At 43.0% G+C, this 19,644-nt stretch overlaps 1 protein-coding gene across 3 annotated transcripts in view; it reads right to left on the reverse strand.

Annotated features, from left to right (window-relative positions):
* Positions 1–11,190: 11,190 nt before the first annotated feature.
* The window catches only part of CAMSAP2 (calmodulin regulated spectrin associated protein family member 2), a 140,964-nt gene continuing 132,510 nt past the window's right edge, over positions 11,191–19,644 (reverse strand). For 2 of the 3 annotated variants that reach the window (XM_069737328.1, XM_069737329.1), the window contains 2 exons: positions 18,771–18,889; positions 11,191–17,136 (listed from right to left, as the gene is read on the reverse strand). In XM_069737328.1, the coding sequence (XP_069593429.1) occupies positions 16,831–17,136; positions 18,771–18,889 (425 nt within the window). In that variant the 3' untranslated portion in view covers positions 11,191–16,830. The remainder of the gene's footprint in view (positions 17,137–18,770; positions 18,890–19,644) is intronic. The other variant, XM_069737330.1, reaches the window with a different exon arrangement.

A 19,644-nucleotide genomic window follows, 5' to 3' on the forward strand; every position in this document is an offset into this window, starting at 1 on the left:
TTTTCCCCCAGACCAAGCATTCTCATTTTGTGAACCAACCTCTTGTGCGGCACGGTATCAAACGCTTTGGAAAAATCGAGATATACCACGTCTAATGACTCACCGTGGTCCAGCCTATAGCTTACCTCTTCATAAAAACTGATTAGATTGGTTTGACAGGAGCGATTTCTCATAAACCCATGCTGATATCGAGTTAAACAGTTATTCTCATTGAGATAATCCAGAATAACATCCTTCAGAAACCCTTCAAATATTTTACCAACAATAGAGGTTAGACTTACTGGCCTATAATTTCCAGGTTCACTTTTAGAGCCCTTTTTGAATATTGGCACATTTGCTATGCGCCAGTCCTGCGGAACAGACCCTGTCGCTATAGAGTCCGTAAAAATAAGAAATAATGGTTTATCTATTACATTACTTAGTTCTCTTAGTACTCGTGGGTGTATGCCATCCGGACCCGGAGATTTATCTATTTTGATCTTATTTAGCCGGTTTCGCACCTCTTCTTGGGTTAGATTGGTGACCCTTAATATAGGGTTTTCATTGTTTCTTGGGATTTCACCTAGCATTTCATTTTCCACCGTGAATACCGTGGAGAAGAAGGTGTTTAATATGTTAGCTTTTTCCTCGTCATCTACAACCATTCTTTCCTCACTATTTTTTAAGGGGCCTACATTTTCAGTTTTTATTCTTTTACTATTGATATAGTTGAAGAACAGTTTGGGATTAGTTTTACTCTCCTTAGCAATGTGCTTCTCTGTTTCCTTTTTGGCAGCTTTAATTAGTTTTTTAGATAAAGTATTTTTCTCCCTATAGTTTTTTAGAGCTTCAATGGTGCCATCCTGCTTTAGTAGTGCAAATGCTTTCTTTTTACTGTTAATTGCCTGTCTTACTTCTTTGTTTAGCCACATTGGGTTTTTCCTATTTCTAGTCCTTTTATTCCCCCAAGGTATAAACCGCTTACAGTGCCTATTTAGGATGTTATTAAACATTTTCCATTTATTATCTGTACTGAACTGTACATGTACTGAAGTTCATACAATTTGCAAAAGAACACATCAACTGGCCTAAAGAGAAATGGAGAAACATTTTGTGGACTAATGAAAGTAAAATTGTTGTATTTGGGTCCAAACTCTGCATTCAAGCCACAGTCCACCCTGCAGACAGTGAAGTATGGTGGTGCAAGCATCATGATTAGTGATGAGCGAATATACTCATTGCTCGGGTGGTCTCCGAGTATATGCGACTGCTCGGAGATTTAGTTTTTGTTGACGCAGGCGCATGATTTACGACTGCTGGACAGCCTGAGTACATGTGGGGGTTGCCTGGCTGCTAGGGAATCCCCACATGTAATCAAGCTGGCTAGCAGCCGTAAATCATGAGGCTGCGTCAACAAAAACTAAATCTCCGAGTAGTCACAAATACTCGGAGACCACCCGAGCGTGCTCAGGAAATCCGAGCAACGAGTATATTCGCTCATCACTAATCATGATATGGGCATATTTCTCTCACTATGGTGCCGGACCTATTTACTGCATACCAGGGATCATGGACTAGTTTGCTTCTATTAAAATACTTGGAGAGGTCATGTTGCCTTACATTGAAGAGGATATGAAATGGGTGTTTCCACAAGACAACGACCCTAAACACACCAGTAAACCAGCAAAAGCTTGGTTCCAGCCCTATCCCCAGACCTTAATCCGATAGAACACTTGTGGGGTGACATAAAAAAATGCAGATTCTGAGGCAAAAACAAAAAATGCCCCCAAAAATGTGGCATGTAGCCCAGGCATCATGGGCTGGAATAACAGGTGACAGAAGTTGGTTTATATCAACATAGATGTGAAGAAGTTCTAAAAAACTGTGGATATACAAATCAATATTAGGTTAGTGCGTCACAGGAATGCAAAATAATCCTCGGGTGGTCTAAGAGTATTTGTAACTGCTCGAAGATTTAGTTTTTGTTGACACAGCTGCATGATTTACAGCTGCTAGCCAGCCTGAGTACATGTGGGGGTTGCCTGGTTGCTAGGGAATCCCCACATGTAATCAAGCTGTCCAACAGTCGCAAATCATACAGCTGCGGCAAGGAAAATCTTCGAGCAGTCACAAATACTTGGAGATCACTCGAGCGTGCTCGGGAAAACCCGAGCAACGAGTATACTCACTCATCACTATATACGTCACTTATAGTCTACATCTTACAGCGTCTCCTTGACAAAGATTCTGGAAACATCAAAGAATCTTTATTGTCGCCAGAAGCAATGAACATATCTAATGAACCTTTTGCAATATCCTTGTGTCACACACTATACGAATAAAAAAACTCCGTCTGTATCACCTCGAGATTGTGCAGGGACTGAATACTTGTACTTTACCCTGAGGGGATGTACACACAACATTTCTCAGGTGGATTCAGAAGGAAATGGTCTGAAAAACCAATCAGAAAAAACTCAAAAGAAGGTACACATGCATTTTTACATAAAAAGCTCTCCTGCTTTGTCTATATGAAGTGCATATAATACCCACCTGGTATGATCATCCACCCAGGTCTTCTGCTTTGTCGGTCTATATGAAGTGCATATAATCCCCACCTGGTACGTCACCCCACTTTCCACACAGACTCTTAGCTCTGCTCCTAGTATTCACATGGTATGTCTTTCAACTAACCCCAGATTTACCCCAGTGTTATTTGTGACCTTGCTTACTTTGGCTTGATTATATGCATCTGGTCCATACTAAATTTTCTGACCAAGATGAACAGAGACCACTCCTCTCTGCTTCACACCTGAATGCACTTTGTAGCACATATATTGCATAGCTCAAGTCTGCCAAGACTTTAGTCTGCATTGTGTATCCTATAAATGTATCATACAAGTGTGAAGATCAGAATTGAACCAGAAGGGAACTGAAGGTAACTGGATACAGTCACTGTTCCTCACCATACAATCCTCTGTCTCTAAACACAGATAGCCCCCTCATGCCCTCTCCTGCTCCCACCCGCTAACACTTTCTCGGCTCCTTCTCACTGCTGGTGATATCTCTCCAAATCCTGGTCCTCCTCACCACATCTCCACAGTCAGTTCTACCTCCCATCTATGCTCTATCCCAAATTTCTGTAACCTCTCTAACCTTGTACCCATTCGCCCAGGCCCCGCTTCCCCAGTCCCACTAACAGGACATTTGTGGACCGCTCGCTCTGTCTGCAACAAGCTTTCCTACATCCATGATCTTTTTGTTACTACCAAACTTTCCTTCCTCGCCATCACCGAAACCTGGCTCACCCCTTCTGACAGTCTCTCCTGCTGCACTTTCGTATGGTGGATTCCACTTTTCTCACACACCCTGTCCCAACAGCAAGCATGGTGGAGGACTTGGTTTTCTCCTGTCAGATAACTTCTCCTTCACCCCAATCAAATTACCACCCTCTGTTACCCCTCCCCTTCCTTTGAGGTGCACTCTGTGCACATCTACTCCCCCTCCAACCTCCAACTGGCTGTCATCTAACGCCCCCCTCAGGGCCAGCCACCACCTTCTTTGACCACTTCACCACCTGGCTACTTCACTTCCTCTCTGCTGACATCCCCACTATTATCTTGGGCGACTTCAACATCCCAATTGACACTCTCCCTCTCAGCTGCCACTAAGCTTCTATCTCTCCTGTTGTGAATTCTGTGGCCAAGCTCCCTCCTGTGGTCGAGAGTGGTACTTCGGCTGGTTCTGTCTATGAGCTTCCTTTGGTGGATGAGAGTGGTACTGCGGCTTCTGAGTTTCCTTCCTCAGGTGATGAGGTTAAGTCGTTAGGTGCTGCTCTATTTAACTCCACCTGGTGCTTTGATCCTGGCCTCCAGTCAATGTTCTAGTATTGGTCTTGCTTCCTCCTGGATCGTTCCTGTGGCCTGTCTATCCTGCATAAGCTAAGTTTTGCTTGTGTTATTTTTTGTTTGCTATTTTTTCTGTCCAGCTTGCTATATTGGTTTTTCTTGCTTGCTGGAAGCTCTGAGACGCAGAGGGAGCACCTCCGTACCGTTAGTCGGTGCGGAGGGTCTTTTTGCCCCTCTGCGTGGTTGTTTGTAGGTTTTTGTGTTGACCGCAAAGCTATCTTTCCTATCCTCAGTCTATTCAGTAAGTCGGGCCTCACTTTGCTAAATCTATTTCATCTCTGTTTGTATTTTCAGCTTACTCACAGTCATTATATGGGGGGGGGGGGGCTGCCTTTTCCTTTGGGGAATTTCTCTGAGGCAAGGTAGGCTTATTTTTCTATCTTCAGGGCTAGTTAGTTTCTCAGGCTGTGCCGAGTTGCATAGGGAGCGTTAGGCGCAATCCACGGCTACCTCTAGTGTGGTGTGATAGGATTAGGGATTGCGGTCAGCAGAGTTCCCACGTCTCAGAGCTCGTCCTTTGTTTTTGGTAATTGTCAGGTCACTTTGTGTGCTCTGAACTTCAATGTCCATTGTGGTTCTGAATTACCTGTTCACAACACTCTCCCTTCCTCCTTCGGCCTCACTTAATGGTCTTCTGCAGCCACTCACAAAGATGGCCACACACTGGACCTCATCTTCACCCGCCTCTGCTCCCTATTTAACCTCTCTAACTCACCTCTTCCTTTCTCTGACCACAACCTACTCACATTCTCTTCCCTCTCAACTCCTTGTCTTCAACCCCCAACCCACAAACTTGCACACCCTCGCAGAAATCTTAAACACCTCGATCTACACTCACTCTCTGAATCCCTTCTCCCTCTTACAGAAATAAGTTCCCTACACAATGTGGATGACGGTGCCGCTCTATATAACACCACAATAGCTGTAGCTTTGCAATCTGTTGCCCCTCTCACACATACTAAAGTTCGCAAAATCAACCGACAGCCCTGGCACACCAGCCTGACCAAATAACTGAGGCGAGCTTTCAGGGCTGCTGAGCGGAGATGGAAAAGATCCCACTCCAATGAACACTTCATCTCATTCAAACAGTCCCTCACTGCTTTCAAGGCCACACTCGCCACAGCTAAACAAACCTACTTCTCATCTCTCATATCCTCCCTGTCTCACAACCCTAACCAGCTATTCAACACCTTCAATTCTCTCCTCCATGCCCCAGCATCTCCTCCCTCCCCACTCATCTCAGGTGAAGACTTTGCCTAATTTTTCAAGCAGAAGATTGATAACATCAGAGACAGTTTTGGTCGACAACCTCCAGAGCTCTTTCTACCAACTGCCCAGCCTTCCACCTCCAAAACCAACTTCTCCACCATTACAGAAGATCGACTCTCCACTCTACTCTCAAGATCGCATCTCACCACCTGTGCACTTGACCCGATCCCTTCCCACTTCATCCCAACCCTAATCTATCTCTTCAACCTATCACTAAACTTTTTCCCCTCAAGCTTTAAACATGCCTCAATCACACCTATCCTCAAAAAGCCCTCTCTTGACCCATCCTCTGTATCTAGCTATCGCCCTATATCACTTCTCCCCTATGCCTCCAAACTACTGGAACACATCCATCTTGAACTGTCCTCCCATCTCTCTTCCTACTCCCTCTTCGACCACTTACAATCTGGCTTCAGGTTACACCACTCCACTGAAACTGCCCTAAGGTCACCAATGACCTATTAACCGCCAAGAGCAAGCAAAACTACTCTGTCCTCCTCCTCCTGGACCTGTCCTCTGCCTTTGACACAGTGGACCATTCCCTATTATTACAGACCCTCTCATCCCTTGGCATCACAGACTTGGCCCTATCCTGGATCTTATGATTCCTAACAGACTGGACATTCAGCGTCTCACACTCACACACCACCTCCTCAACTCGCCCTCTATCTGTCTGAGTCCTGCAAGGTTCAGTCTTAGGGCCACTGCTCTTCTCCATTTACACCTTTGACCTGGGACAGCTCATAGAATCTCACGGCTTTCAGTATCACCTCTATGCTGATGACACACAGATCTACATCTCTGGACCAGATATCACCAGCCTACTAAGTAGAATCCCTCAATGTCTGTCCGCTATTTCATCCTTCTTTTCCGCTAGACTTCTAAAACTTAACATGGACAAAACAGAATTCATCATATTTCCCCCATCTCACGTGACCTCCCCAACGAACCTATTCATTACAGTACACGGCTGCCCACTCTCCCCAGTCCCACAAGCTCGCTGCCTTGGGGTAATCCTTGACACTGATCTCTCCTTCAAACCACATATTCAAGCCCTTTCCACTTCCTGCCGCCTTCAACTCAAAAATATTTCACGGATCCGTACATTCCTAAACCAAGAATCTGCAAAAAAAAACCTAGTCCTAGTCCATGCCCTCATCATCTCCCGCCTCGACTACTTCAACCTCCAGCTCTGTGGCATCCCCTAGAACACTCTCGCACCCCTCCAATCTATTCTAAACTCTGCTACCCGACTAATCCACATGTCCCCCCGCTATTCCCCGGCCTCTCCCCTCTGTCAATCCCTTCACTGGCTCCCCATTGCCCAGAGACTCCAGTACAAAACCCTAACCATGACATACAAAGCCATCCACAACCTCCATACATCTGTGACCTCGTCTCCCGGTACTTACCTGCACGCAACCTTCAATCCTCACAAGATCTCCTTCTATACTCCCCTCTTATCTCCTCTTCCCACAATCGCATACAAGATTTCACTCGCTCATCACCCCTACTCTGGAACTCTCTACCACAACATATCAGATTCTCAACTACCATGGAAACCTTCAAAAAGAACCTGAAGACCTACCTCTTCCGAAAAGCCTACAACTTGCAGTAACCACCGATCGACCAAACCTCTACCCTCACCAATTGTATCCTCACCCATCCCTTGTAGATTGTGAGTCCTCGCGGGCAGGGTCTTCTCTCCTACTGTACCAGTTGTGTCTTGTATTGTTTATTATTGTACTTGTTTTATTATGTATACCCCTCCTCACATGTAAAGCGCCATGGAATAAATGGTGCTATAATAATAAATAATAATAATAAAAAACGACTTGATGTTCAAAACTTCAGGATTTTCAATGTCTTCTAACCACTTCAGGTTTCTAAAAACGCTAATCGCTTAACCGCTTAGTAACAGAGCCAATTTGGTACTTAATGACCGAGCCAATTTTTACAATTCTGACCACTGTCACTTTGAGGTTATAACTCTGGAACGCTTTAACAGATCCCGCTGATTCAGAGATTTTTTTTTTCTTGTGACATATTGTACTTCATGTTAGTAGTAACATTTCTTTGATATTGCTTGTGATTATTTATGAAAAAAACGAAAATATGGCGAAACTTTTTTTTTAAATTTTGCAATTTTCAAACTGTATTTTTATGCCCTTAAATCAGAGAGATATGTCACAAAAAATAGTTAATAAATAACATTTCCCACATGTCTACTTTACATTAGCACAATTTTGGAAGCAAAATTTTTTTTGTTAGGGAGTTATAAGGGTTAAAAGTTGACCAGCAATTTCTCATTTTTACAACACCATTTTATTTTTTTAGGAACCACATCACATTTGAAGTCATTTTGAGGGGTCTATATGATAGAAAATAACCAAGTGTGACACCATTCTAAAAACTGCACTCCTTAAGGTGCTCAAAACCACATTCAAGAAGTTTATTAACCCTTTACGTGCATCACAGGAACTGAAACAATATGGAAGGAAAAATGAACATTTCACTTTTTTTTTTGCAAACATTTTACTTCAGAACCTTTTTTTTTATTTTCACAAGTGTAAAAACAAATTTAACCATAAATTTTGTTGTATAATTTCTCCTGAATACGCCGATACCCCATACGTGGGGGTAAATCACTGTTTGGGCGCACTGCAGAGCTTGGAAGAGAAGGAGCGCCGTTTGACTTTTTCAATGCAGAATTGGCTGGAATTGAGATCGGACGCCATGTCACGTTTAGAGAGTCCCTGATGTTCCTAAACAGTGGAAACGCTCAACAAGGGACACCATTTTGGAAACTAGACCCCTTAAGGAACTTATCTAGATGTGTGGTGAGCACTTTGAACCCGCAAGTGCTTCACAGAAGTTTATAATGTAGAGCCGTGAAAATAAAAAAAAAAAAATCGCATTTTTTCTACAAAAATGATCTTTTTGCCCCCAAATATTTATTTTCACAAGGCTAACAAGAGAAATTAGACCACAAAAGTTGTTGTGCAATTTGTCCTGAGTACGTTGATACCCCATATGTGGGGGTAAACCACTGTTTGGGCGCACAGCAGGGCTTGGAAGAGAAGGAGTGCTGATTGACTTTTTCAACGCGGAATTGGCTGGAATTGAGATCGGACGCCATGTCGCATTTGGAGAGCCCCTGATGTGCCTAAACAGTGGAAACCCCCCACAAGTGACACCATTTTGGAAACTAGACCCCTTAAGGAACTTAGCTTGATGTGTGGTGAGCACTTTGAACCCCCAAGTGCTTCACAGAAATTTATAAAGCAGAGCCGTGAAAATAAAAAACCCTTTTTTTTCCCTCAAAAATGATTTTTTAGCCTGCAATTTTTTATTTTCTCAAGGGTAACAGGAGACATTGGACCCCAAAATTTGTTGACCTGTTTGTCCTGAGTATGCTCATACCCCATATGTGGTGGGGGGGCACTGTTTGGACACACATTGGGCTCGGAAGGGAAGGAGCGCCGTTTTGGAATGCAGACTTTGATAGAATGGTCTGCGGGCGTTATGTTGCGTTTGCAGAGCCCCTGATGTACCTAAACAGTAGAAATCCACACAAGTGACCCATTTTGGAAACTAGACCCCCCAAGGAACTTATCTAGATGTGTGGTGAGAACTTTAAATGCTCAAGTGCTAAACAGAAGTTTATAATATAGAGTCGTGAAAATAAAAACATTTTTTTTCCACAAAAAATATTTTGTAGCCCCCAAGTTTTTATTTTCATAAGGGTAACAGGAGAAATTGGACCTCAAAAGTTGTTATCCAATTTATCCAGAGTACGCTGATGCCCCATATGTGGGGGTAAACCACTGTTTGGGCACGGCAGAGCTCAGAAGGGAGGGAGAACCATTTGACTTTTTGAGCGCAAAATTGGCTGTGGCATTTGGAGACCCCTGATGTACCTAAACAGTGTAAACCCCCAATTATAACTCCAACCCTAACCCCAACACACCCCTAACCCTAATCCCAACCCGATCCATAATCCTAATTCACAACCCTAACGATAATCACAACCCTAACCCCAAAACAACCCTAATCCCAACCCTAACCATAACCCTAATCAAAACCCTAAATCCAACACACCCCTAATCCTAATCTCAACCCTAACCTCAAACCTAACCCTAATCCCAATACACCCCTAACCCTAATCCCAACCCTAACCTTAACCCTAATCCCAAACCTAACCCTAATCCCAATCGTAACCCTAATGCCAACCCTAATCCAAACCCTAACCCTAACTTTAGCCGCAAACCTAGCCCTAACTTTAGCCCCAACCCTAGCCCTAACTTTAGCCCCAACCCTAACTTTAGCCCCAACCCTAAACCTAGCCCTAACTTTAGCCCCAACCCTAACTTTAGCGCCAACCTTAACCCTAGCTTTAGCCCAACTCCTCTAGCTGCCGGCCGGCAGATTATGGCGGGTGCACTGCGCATGCGCCCGCCATTTTCTTACCGGATGAAGCCGGCGGCCAGGAGGGGGACGCAGGAGGACCCAGGGACACCGGTAAGTATAACAGAGTCCCCAACTCCCCCTATTTCTCGGTCCTCTGATGTGCGATCACATCAGAGGACAGAGAATAACAGAGAATAACACACCGCTTTCTTTTTTGCGGCCGCTGGTAAACAGTTAATTACCGGCGATCGCAAAACGGGTCGGTAAAAACCGACCCCGATCATCTTATTTGGGGTCTCGGCTACCCCCGGCAGCCAAGACCCCAAAGATCTTCCGGGTGCCGGCCGGCGCAATGCGGGGAGCACTGGGGGAGACAGGTGAGTATCGGGGGGCGATCGGGGACCCCATTTCTCTGCCCTCTGATGTGTGATCACATCGGAGGACAGAGAAATTAAATGGGAAATCGTGTTTTTTTTGTGCAACCGCCGGTAAACGGTTAATTACCAGCGATCGCAACACGGGGACGGTAAAAAAACGCTGAATCATGTTCTCTGGGGTCTCGGCTACCCCCGGCAACCGATACCCCAGAGAAAATCCGCTATTCACTTTTTCCACAGCGCCGTTAATTAACGGCGCTGTGGTTTAAGGAGCCTTAGCTGCCGCCGTTAAAAGGCATATTGGCGGTCATTAAGGGGTTAAATAACGTGAGCTGCCCATTTTTCTGGCATTTTCCACTTGGAAGACACTTTGTCCACAATACAAATCAGCGCCCTGACGTCTTTTGAAGAATTTTGACCTTTTTTTTGCTTAAAAAACAAACAAACAAGCAGAATTTTTCATTTTTCAACAGTGAAAAAAAAACCCAACCACCAGAAAACAGTAAAAAAGTCACAAAAACCACGAGAACACCCTCCAAAAAACCCATAAAAAAACAGGCCAAAACCATCAGAAAAACAATCAGGAAATGACCAAGAAAAATGAGAAAAAAGGCTTCAGGAGAAAAAAAAAACCTGTCAGTTTCCTGTAGCATCTCCCAATTGGAAATATTTGGAGGGTTCGCCCCCATTTTAAGATATGGTGAGCACATACTTTGGTACTGCTATTGTGACCAGGTATTGTAACTATGGTCACTCTCTTTGTGATGTACTAGGCCGGGATCACACATGCGATAAATACGGCCGAGTCTCGCATGTTAATACCCGGCACTGCCGCCGGGACTCAGGAGCAGAGCGTGCAGCCGCATGTATTGCTATGCGGCCACAAGCTCCGCTTCTGAGCGCCGGTGGCAAGACTCAGACGTATTTCTCGCATGTGTGATCCCGGCCTTACCAGTCCTGCAATCTATTTCACCAATAATATGTTCTCAGTCCATGCTTTATTTTACAGTAATCTTCTATTACTGCTCGAAGCTCGAGAAGCCAGAGTACGTCAGTGGTGGGAGTACCACCTTTCCCCCCAGAAATGCGGATATGCTTAGCTATAGCTGGCACTAACAAGCTGGATCCCACTGATGGCCCCATTTTGCTTTGCAATGCATTATAACGTCGGACTTCAGATGATCAAATGATCTATGTAGATCTACCTACAGATTCCTATCCTGAACAATGAGCAGAGAGACAGAACGCAATGCAGTGAAGAGATCTTTTATTTTCCATTGCTTGCGGTGATGATGACGCAAGCCAACATGTGCAGGTCGCGATTTACCCATCACGTATATGTACATACACACCAATATACATAGTATCTACACAACTGGTTAGATCTCATTTACATGCAAACATTAGGCGACAAGTTCATATTAATGAGACACGTCCTTGTGAACATTCATACAAAATGTCAGGCATGTAAAAGTTTAGGATGCCTCTGAAGATGCTGAAACCATGAAGTCATATCATTTGTGTTATTCCATGAAAAGTGACCGCCATACAGAAAGCAGTACTCTCGCTAAGGATATGTGCATATTTCTACCATGGGAGCACTGTGGCAAAGTAAGGGTTACGCTGGATACCCAATACTGTATATGTAGAGTATGATAGAAGAATGACAAAAGAACATAGCAGACAAATGATCCGGAATCACTGCAGAAGGATAAATGGGTTTAAAGAGGGAAAAATAAAGTATAAAAAAATGGTAATACTGCATAAATAGCTCTGACAGTGAAAATACAGAGAGCAATGATAATAATAATAATACTAAAAAATGGAAAAAAAAAATAAGAGAAGACGACTTTGGTGGTGAATACATCAGACGGCCGTTTTAATACTTAGACTATATCATGCATTTCGGGCAGTAAAATGGAGTGGAACATAACAGAAGGGCTCCGTACTGGTTCCATATCATGCGGATAGAAATGGAATTCTATAGTCCACAGTGTGACCTTAGCCGGCGCCTGATATTTTGGAGGATCTTGTATATGAGGTGCAATGTGGATGAAACGCATTCAGAAGCTGTTCTCTAGGGACGAGTGTAAGGGCTTGTTCACATGCCGCGGAAAACAAAACAGTGTTTTACAGCACCAGCAAAGTGATTGTGATTTCCTAAATCCCATGCACACGCTGCTTTTTTTGTTTTTTTCCCCTTAACAAAAATCAGCTGCAAATACTCAACGTGTGCATATACCCCAAGGCTGAAGTTACAAATCTGTTTTTTTTTTCCTTGTTTTCAAGTTTTTCATCAGTATTCTAAACCTTTTTCTCACGTGCAAAAAGAAAAAAAAAAAAAACATGGTGGTTTCCTAAATGTCTAGCACCCAGTGAAACATGAACAACACAAGGATTACTTTCGGATGGTATCTGTGTACTTTCCATTCTATTTTTTCTGACCTATTCATTCCAGTGGGCGACCTTGGCTGGAAATCAGACCTGAGTAGGACATTGTAGGTCATCACTCAGTCTATTTATTTTTTTCAACACGGACTATTGGTCGGCAAAAAACAAATGCCAATATATGAACAGCTTTCTTTTACAGATCACTTTTTGAACAGATACTGATGTGTTTCATTGACTTTAATGATGACTGTCGTGAGTCCAGCAGATTGCAGTATTCTAGGAGAAAGCCGGGTGGAAACAGTGATGGACACCAATAGAAGAAGTGTCAGAACAAAGAGAAACATACCATCTATATACAACATTAACATTTCGTGTAAGCTTTGCATTTTCAATAGCATTACCATTTCTCGGGACTTGCACTTTACATTACTGTAGAGCCCCGGGCACAAACCTCGGCCCTTACAAAATGACCCCAAAGCCCACAAAAAATGAGGCTGATCGCACAGTGCCAGCTGTAAATGGCGCTCTGCTTCCCATAATGTAGTGGGGCTGCGGGGCTTTGCTCTCTTTTTAGATCATAGTGTCTGGAAAAGGCTTTAGTGGTCTCCTTTATGTCCAGGAGACTGTGATGATTCTACAGCAGCGTCCTGGCTGCTTACATGGCCGTACAGCACAATTTGGCCCCTTTAAATTGGAAAGCAGCGGCCTCAAGGAGCAACATTTAATTCTCAATGTTTATACCAAAAGTTTCTGGATCTTGCTTTATACGGTCATTAAAAAGGTGCATAAAGAGGGAATAGATGTTCCCATTCATACAATTAGCTTTTAAATGGCAATTAGAAGGACAGTACATTTAAAGAGAACCTGTAACCAGTTTTTTGCTACTTAATCTGAGAGCAACATAAAGTAAGAAAAGAGACCCAGAACCCAGCGATGTATCACTTAGTTTACTGGGTGTTGCAGCTGTGACACAGTCAGAGTTCTCAGATGTTGTAGAGGTCAGAAAGCTGCCCCCACACCTCAGCTTTCTGTGTACATTGTCTATTGAGAGTGAGCAGCTAATCACAGGAGGCGGTGTGGCTGGACGACTTGGCAGGAGGCAGCTAATCAGGGCAATGATAATGCCTTAGTGATAAAACCTTCACTGTAAGTAAGCAACAGCACACAGTCAAATAAGTGACACATTACTGAATTATGTGTTTTAATCCCTACCTCATGGTGTCCTGAGAATATATAGAAAAAACCTGCAGAGAGATTCCCTTTAAAGGTAACCCATTACCTTGGAAAACGCTATATACCTATTATTATATACCTGCAGATATAAGATTGATCTGCAGGTAAACAGTGTCACAATGCTTCCCAGCTGCCCTATTGAAAGTATGGCTACTGGGAGAAAGGGAATTTATTTCCTACAGGGAGCTGCAGGCACGGAGCGGCATCGCTTACTTTGATTGACAGACGATTCTGGATCACATCTGTGCAGAGCGTGTTGTTAATCAAAGTGCCGAAACGTTCTTACAGCTGTGGCTCACAGCAGATGAGCGGTGTCTGCCCCGTTCACACCCCATGGCTGAAGACCGGTGGCTCCTGGGAGGAAAGAAGTTCATTTTCTCCTGATAGCTGCACTTTCGGTCAGGCAGTATTATAACACTATTTACCTGCAGATTAACCATATATTCCCAGTTAATAGTGTTTTCCGAGTTGTCAGGTTCCCTTTAGGACGTAATGAACACTCTTAGTGCTGCCTTACTGTACACTGTACACATGCTCACACACAGGGTGACAGACGAGAGTCCTGATACAATGTACACAGTGACCAATTATCAGACAAATGTCCTAATGTAACAGACATGAAATAAACTAATACTGTGCTCCGGACATATTCTGTAACCCCGCTGCGGATGGGCTAAATGTGCCTGTTAAATACGCTTTTGCCATTCCATCATCTTTAGTTTGCTCCCAGTGGCGCCATTATGGAAACATATTTGGGAGGCATAAATAAAAGGAAACACACAGAAACAGGATTACTAAAAAGGAGTATTAGTGAAAGGTTTCAAAGTAGGTAGTAGAAGGCATATCTAATAAATAATGACGGATACAACTCCCGCTTAGAAAGCCAAGCATAGCTTTCGAATGCAGCGTACATACAGGGAGCCAGCACTGTAGTAGAAGGGGTTAATTCCTGCCTCCTATCTTAGGTTTTCCCCATTGGATTACTAAGAGAACCACAAGTTCCTCCTCTAGTCCCAATCTAGTAAACCATAAAGGCAATGAATTCAGCAGGGAGGTGGTCAGCCCCACTAGTGCTCTGCATAGTGTGAATACGGCCGTGCCTTATCACGAAGAATGGAAAAAGGTTTACGTTTTATGCCTCGACCTGGATCTTGCTGATCAAAGTTTTGATAGTGTGTTATCATTTACAAGCAAACATATATACCATAATTGCCCTATAAATGGTTAACTCCAAAACAGACCAAAACAATAAAATATTTCACCCGGACAATGGGTATGGTGACTTTAAAAGTGACATTACAATAAATCTACGTACTGCCCCTATGAAATAAGCAATACTCATTTTGTGGCCTAGGGCTCCGATGCCAACAGTCAGTAAGCAAGGGGAGTTTTTATAAGATTTTTGCATGGAGTGTTACCGGAGGCGAACGGGCAAGGTTAATAATTCATGTATGAAGGAAGACGACCAACCCTCTCCCAACAATACATGTATTTACTGCAATACAATGAAGGATGGAAATTTCTACCTGGATTTTGGAGGCAGGTAACAAATACACCCTTCCCCTGCAGCAAACTTGGAAAACATGACGCCCTCATATATTGCAATGATTCCCGCTACCCCTTCTGCCATACACTGGCCTGTTTCCACATGTCCTTTATCCCTATTTTTGGTAACATCAGTGAAAATAAACTAAATTACATTCTGCAGGTCCTTGTCTATCTCTGTTTAGAAGAAATAAAAAATATTAAATTAATGTACAATCCATCCTCCTGACATGCCTACATACATATAATAAAATAGATATTAAAGTGAAAAAACACTATTCAAAATGTAATGACCATATGGTTTATCTTTGCATTTAGCTTAAAAAAATGTTAATTCTCACATGATATGAAATACTTTACAACACGTCTCAAAAAAATCCAACCATACTTTGTCCTTGAAATGGAGAATAAAAAACACCCACAAACACGCTTACCTTTCATCCTGGAAAGTGCATGCAACTGACTAGACAAGATGCATGGCCCTGTCCTGCAGCATTAGTGTTATACGGTCTAATACGCCCTCCCGTAGCACTGCTTCTAGCTCCTTACATTGGCACGCGATTCACCTTGCTGGTTCTCTTTCTTATGCATTTAGTGAGGGACTTTATTACTCTAGTGAAATACTTCTCGTGTAACAAAAGCAGGGTTTGCCAGGCGGTCTCTGGTGAGGCCAGCTGATAAGGTCAGGCTCCTCATGGGACGTCCTAACAGCTAGTCACGCCCACTCAGGTGACATCACCTAACAGTTGGTCTTAATAAATATCTTAATAAAAGGCTAAAACCAAGCCAAATCTTGTATCAGACGATATGTCAGTAGCAAACTATTAAGACTAGTGTTTGCCCACACATAAAGGATCTAGCACTAACCCCAGTGACGATCAATTTCGTAATTTTTCAGATAATGCTAAATAAAATACAAAACGACTATAGTAAAAAAATAAAATGAGGACAGATACAGCCGCTCTCCATGAGGTGATAAAAACAGTCATTAAAATCGTTGACTACACTAGTCGTCGTATGCAAGCGCGCTGCACTCTAGGAATGTCAGACTGTAGAGAGGACTTAAATACGCCATTTTCTTGTAAAACTTGCAGACATAAATATAAAGGAAGTGATGCGGTCATCCAAAGTCATGCTTACTGGCTTGCATTTCTGAGGTAAGCTGGCCTATCCCACAGTCCCCTCACTGCCAGAGAGCTTGGAAACACTTGGTAAAGTACATGCTGCCACCCTTCTTGGCAGTGATACTGATACGTTTTCTTAATAACACACTTTATGTCTTCCTCCAAAATAGAGAGTAAAAAAAAAAAAATAGAGGCCCTAGCCCCTTAATTTATCTTTTGAAACTCAACATCATCTTGCACACACACAAATGCAGAATAAAAAAAAGAATGTCGATATATAAGGCAAGAGATGTCGAGTAATACCGGTCACCACACATGGACAGATGTCAGTGCTTCTGGGTCATACCGCACATGCCCCAGTAATTCGGGTCGCATACAGCATACCCCCCACCCCTCAGATAAGCCATTTTGTGATAAATAACCCCCTCCCTCATACCTCCCTATCCCCCCTAGACCGATACTGTCCTACATTCCAGTTGTGTGTAAAGACAGCAGGGAGAAGTGTCTGTGATCACTCCATACAAGTCTCATTGGCAACAAGTAATTGCTCTCTCCATAAATCTTCGGGAGGCATTTTTGTTTTATTGCCAGCCATTGCTATGCTTTGGAGGAAAGCAGTTTTTTTGGGGTCGCAGGTCTCTTAGCTTGCCACAGATGGCTGTGAATAGTCACAGCGTCCACGCTGGCAGACATGGTTTTGGCTGGGATGTGGCTGAACTGTTTACGATCGGAGTTATATTTGTAGAGACCCTCGATCATTTTACGAGATATGGAACGTGGACCGATGCCGGCCAGCTTGGTTATCTCCTCAATTTCAGGATAGTAAGTATATACAGAACGGAACTGACATCCCGAGTCACGGAACAAGATCAGGAAGTTGTGGGCGCTCGATTTCTCCATTTCCTGTGAATGTAGAAAAACCCAGAATTAGAGTATAATATAATATAAGATAGTCCAGAATCTTGGCACTGGGGTTAGGGAGCATGTGCGGTAGAGAGCTCCACCACTGTGACTGGAGATGGCCAGACACTACATGGTCTAGAGCAGAGGTCCCCAACTCCAGTCCTCAAGGCCCACCAACAGGTCATGTTTTCAGGATTTCCTTAGTCTTGCCCAGGTAATAATTGCATCACCTGTGCAATGCAAAGGAAATCCTGAAAACATGACCTGTTGGTGGGCCTTGAGGACTGGAGTTGGGGACCTCTGGTCTAGAGGATCTACAGGTCACAGAGGCGGGGCTTCCTACTGCACATGCTTACTAACACCTGTGACACGTTTGTGTAACAAGACGGTGGCCATACTAAATCTAATGTTACTACCTCTATAGATGAAACATATGTGATTTGCAAATTACACTTAGAATTTTATTTAGAATTACATTTTCTACAGTTATTTTTTCAATATCACCTGCTTATTCACGCAGGAGGTACAGCACCACCTCATAACACTGAAGAATACAGATAACTGGTCCTGGATTATATACACCCCCCGAGGACTGTAAAAATTATGTACAGACCACTATTTCTAATATTCAAGGGTTTCACATTAAAAGGGTCTGTACCACAGCACCAACGCACAGCAAATGTGGTACCAATATTCAACAACACTGGACAAAATCTGAGCCTGCAATTTATAGCCTGGTAAATTTAACCTCTACTGTGGGTAAAATCCTTGAGGGTTTCCTAAGAAATGCAATCCCGGAGTATCTCAATAAGAACAACCTCATGACCAGCATCTACATGGGTTTACGAGGGATCGGGCCTATCAGACTAATCTGATCAGCTTCTACGAGGAGGTAAGTTCCAGACCAAAGTAACGCCGTGGATGTCCTATATCTGGACTCTTCAAAGGCCTTTGATACAGTGTTATAAAAAAAGCTAGTACATAAACTGAAAGAAATAGGACTAGGGGAAAATATGCATAATTAGTTTCACTAGCTCAGTGATTGAAAACAAAGGGTTGGTATTAATGGAACAGAGTCTGATTGGGTCACAAGAGTACAATGAAGGTCAGTATTGGGCCTTTTTCTTTTTTTATATATTTTCTAATGATCTTGTAGAGAACATACAGTGCAAAATTTCAATATGTGCACAAGATACCAAACTCTGAAAGATAACACAAAGGATCATAATGTAAAGGGAGCCTGTCAGAAGTGTCTTAAGGGTGCATTGTGCCAACAACATGTTGTGCCTTCGTTACCAATTGAGTTACCTAGGATAACCGAAAAACAGATGTGGACTGCAAATGCACCTGCACACATGTTCAGTGTATATATGGATAACATGGAAGAGTTTCTCAGCAATGGAGTGGGATGAAGTAGGCATCGTTTAATTGTATGCCTCGTTTAATACATCAATACCTCTTGTTGCCCATCCTAAAATGCTGCTGATAGGTTCTCTTTAATATCACAGAGTTGAAGCTGGAGGCATGGCCTGAGAATTGGCAACTGAAGTTTAAGCTACAACCTCCAATATGACTGTGTGACATGTATCCAGGAGCTCAGTTATCACACAACACCATATTTTCTTTGCACTGACCTCCAGTATCTTGTTCTTCTGCCCTTCATTTACTTTACCAGCCAGACAACAATGGGATATAGCATTCTGGATAATGTACTTGTTAGATTTAGCACTGGGTTCCTTGTACAACTTTGGCCCTGTAAGAAAGATTGAAAATATGGACACTAATCAATTTCATAAAACTAAAAGCTGGAAACAAACGATTGCTATTGATAAGTTATGACTTAATTTTCATTGATTTTCTAAATAGCACGCTCTGTTTGATGTGATAATATACAACATACTTCTGTTCTCAGCCCCAATGGCATCAACAAATCCTGAGAAAAATGTCTGTGTGGCATTGTCATACCAAGCTTCGGGGCCTAATGGGTGCATTTACTAAAGAGGTCTTCATGGGCTGGTCATATAGCGGTGTATTAAAAATGCATTTTTGCAGTGAAGGCCTTAATATTACTCTATAAGATTAGTCTTCCATATTTTCACGTGATAATGACTTTGTATAAAGCTGCAGCAGCAATTGTGAATGACACACAATCCACAGAGTTACACTGAATCCCACGAAACAAGCGACTTTATGTGGCGTCCATCTGGCAACCATAACAGGAAAGCATTGCACGACTGAGCGAAACAGTCAGCGTTGGCACTTTTGGCAAAAAGTTGGAGTATGGTGCCACTGCACCTAATAACAGATGATTGACAGGGGTGTCTGGTTTCGGACCCCACCCATTTAATATTGATGATCGGATGACATTTTTAAGTGGCTGTGTACAAGAAACAGTTCCTGTGCTAAAAGGGCATAAGTAAACTATAGAAAGGAGGTCTTCTGCTTACAACCCCACTATTACCCAAAGCAGACGATCACCTACTACTTACACCTCAGCATGCTACATAC

Source organism: Ranitomeya imitator, chromosome 8, assembly GCF_032444005.1.
Source record: "Ranitomeya imitator isolate aRanImi1 chromosome 8, aRanImi1.pri, whole genome shotgun sequence".
In the NCBI taxonomy this organism is placed as follows: domain Eukaryota; kingdom Metazoa; phylum Chordata; class Amphibia; order Anura; family Dendrobatidae; genus Ranitomeya; species Ranitomeya imitator.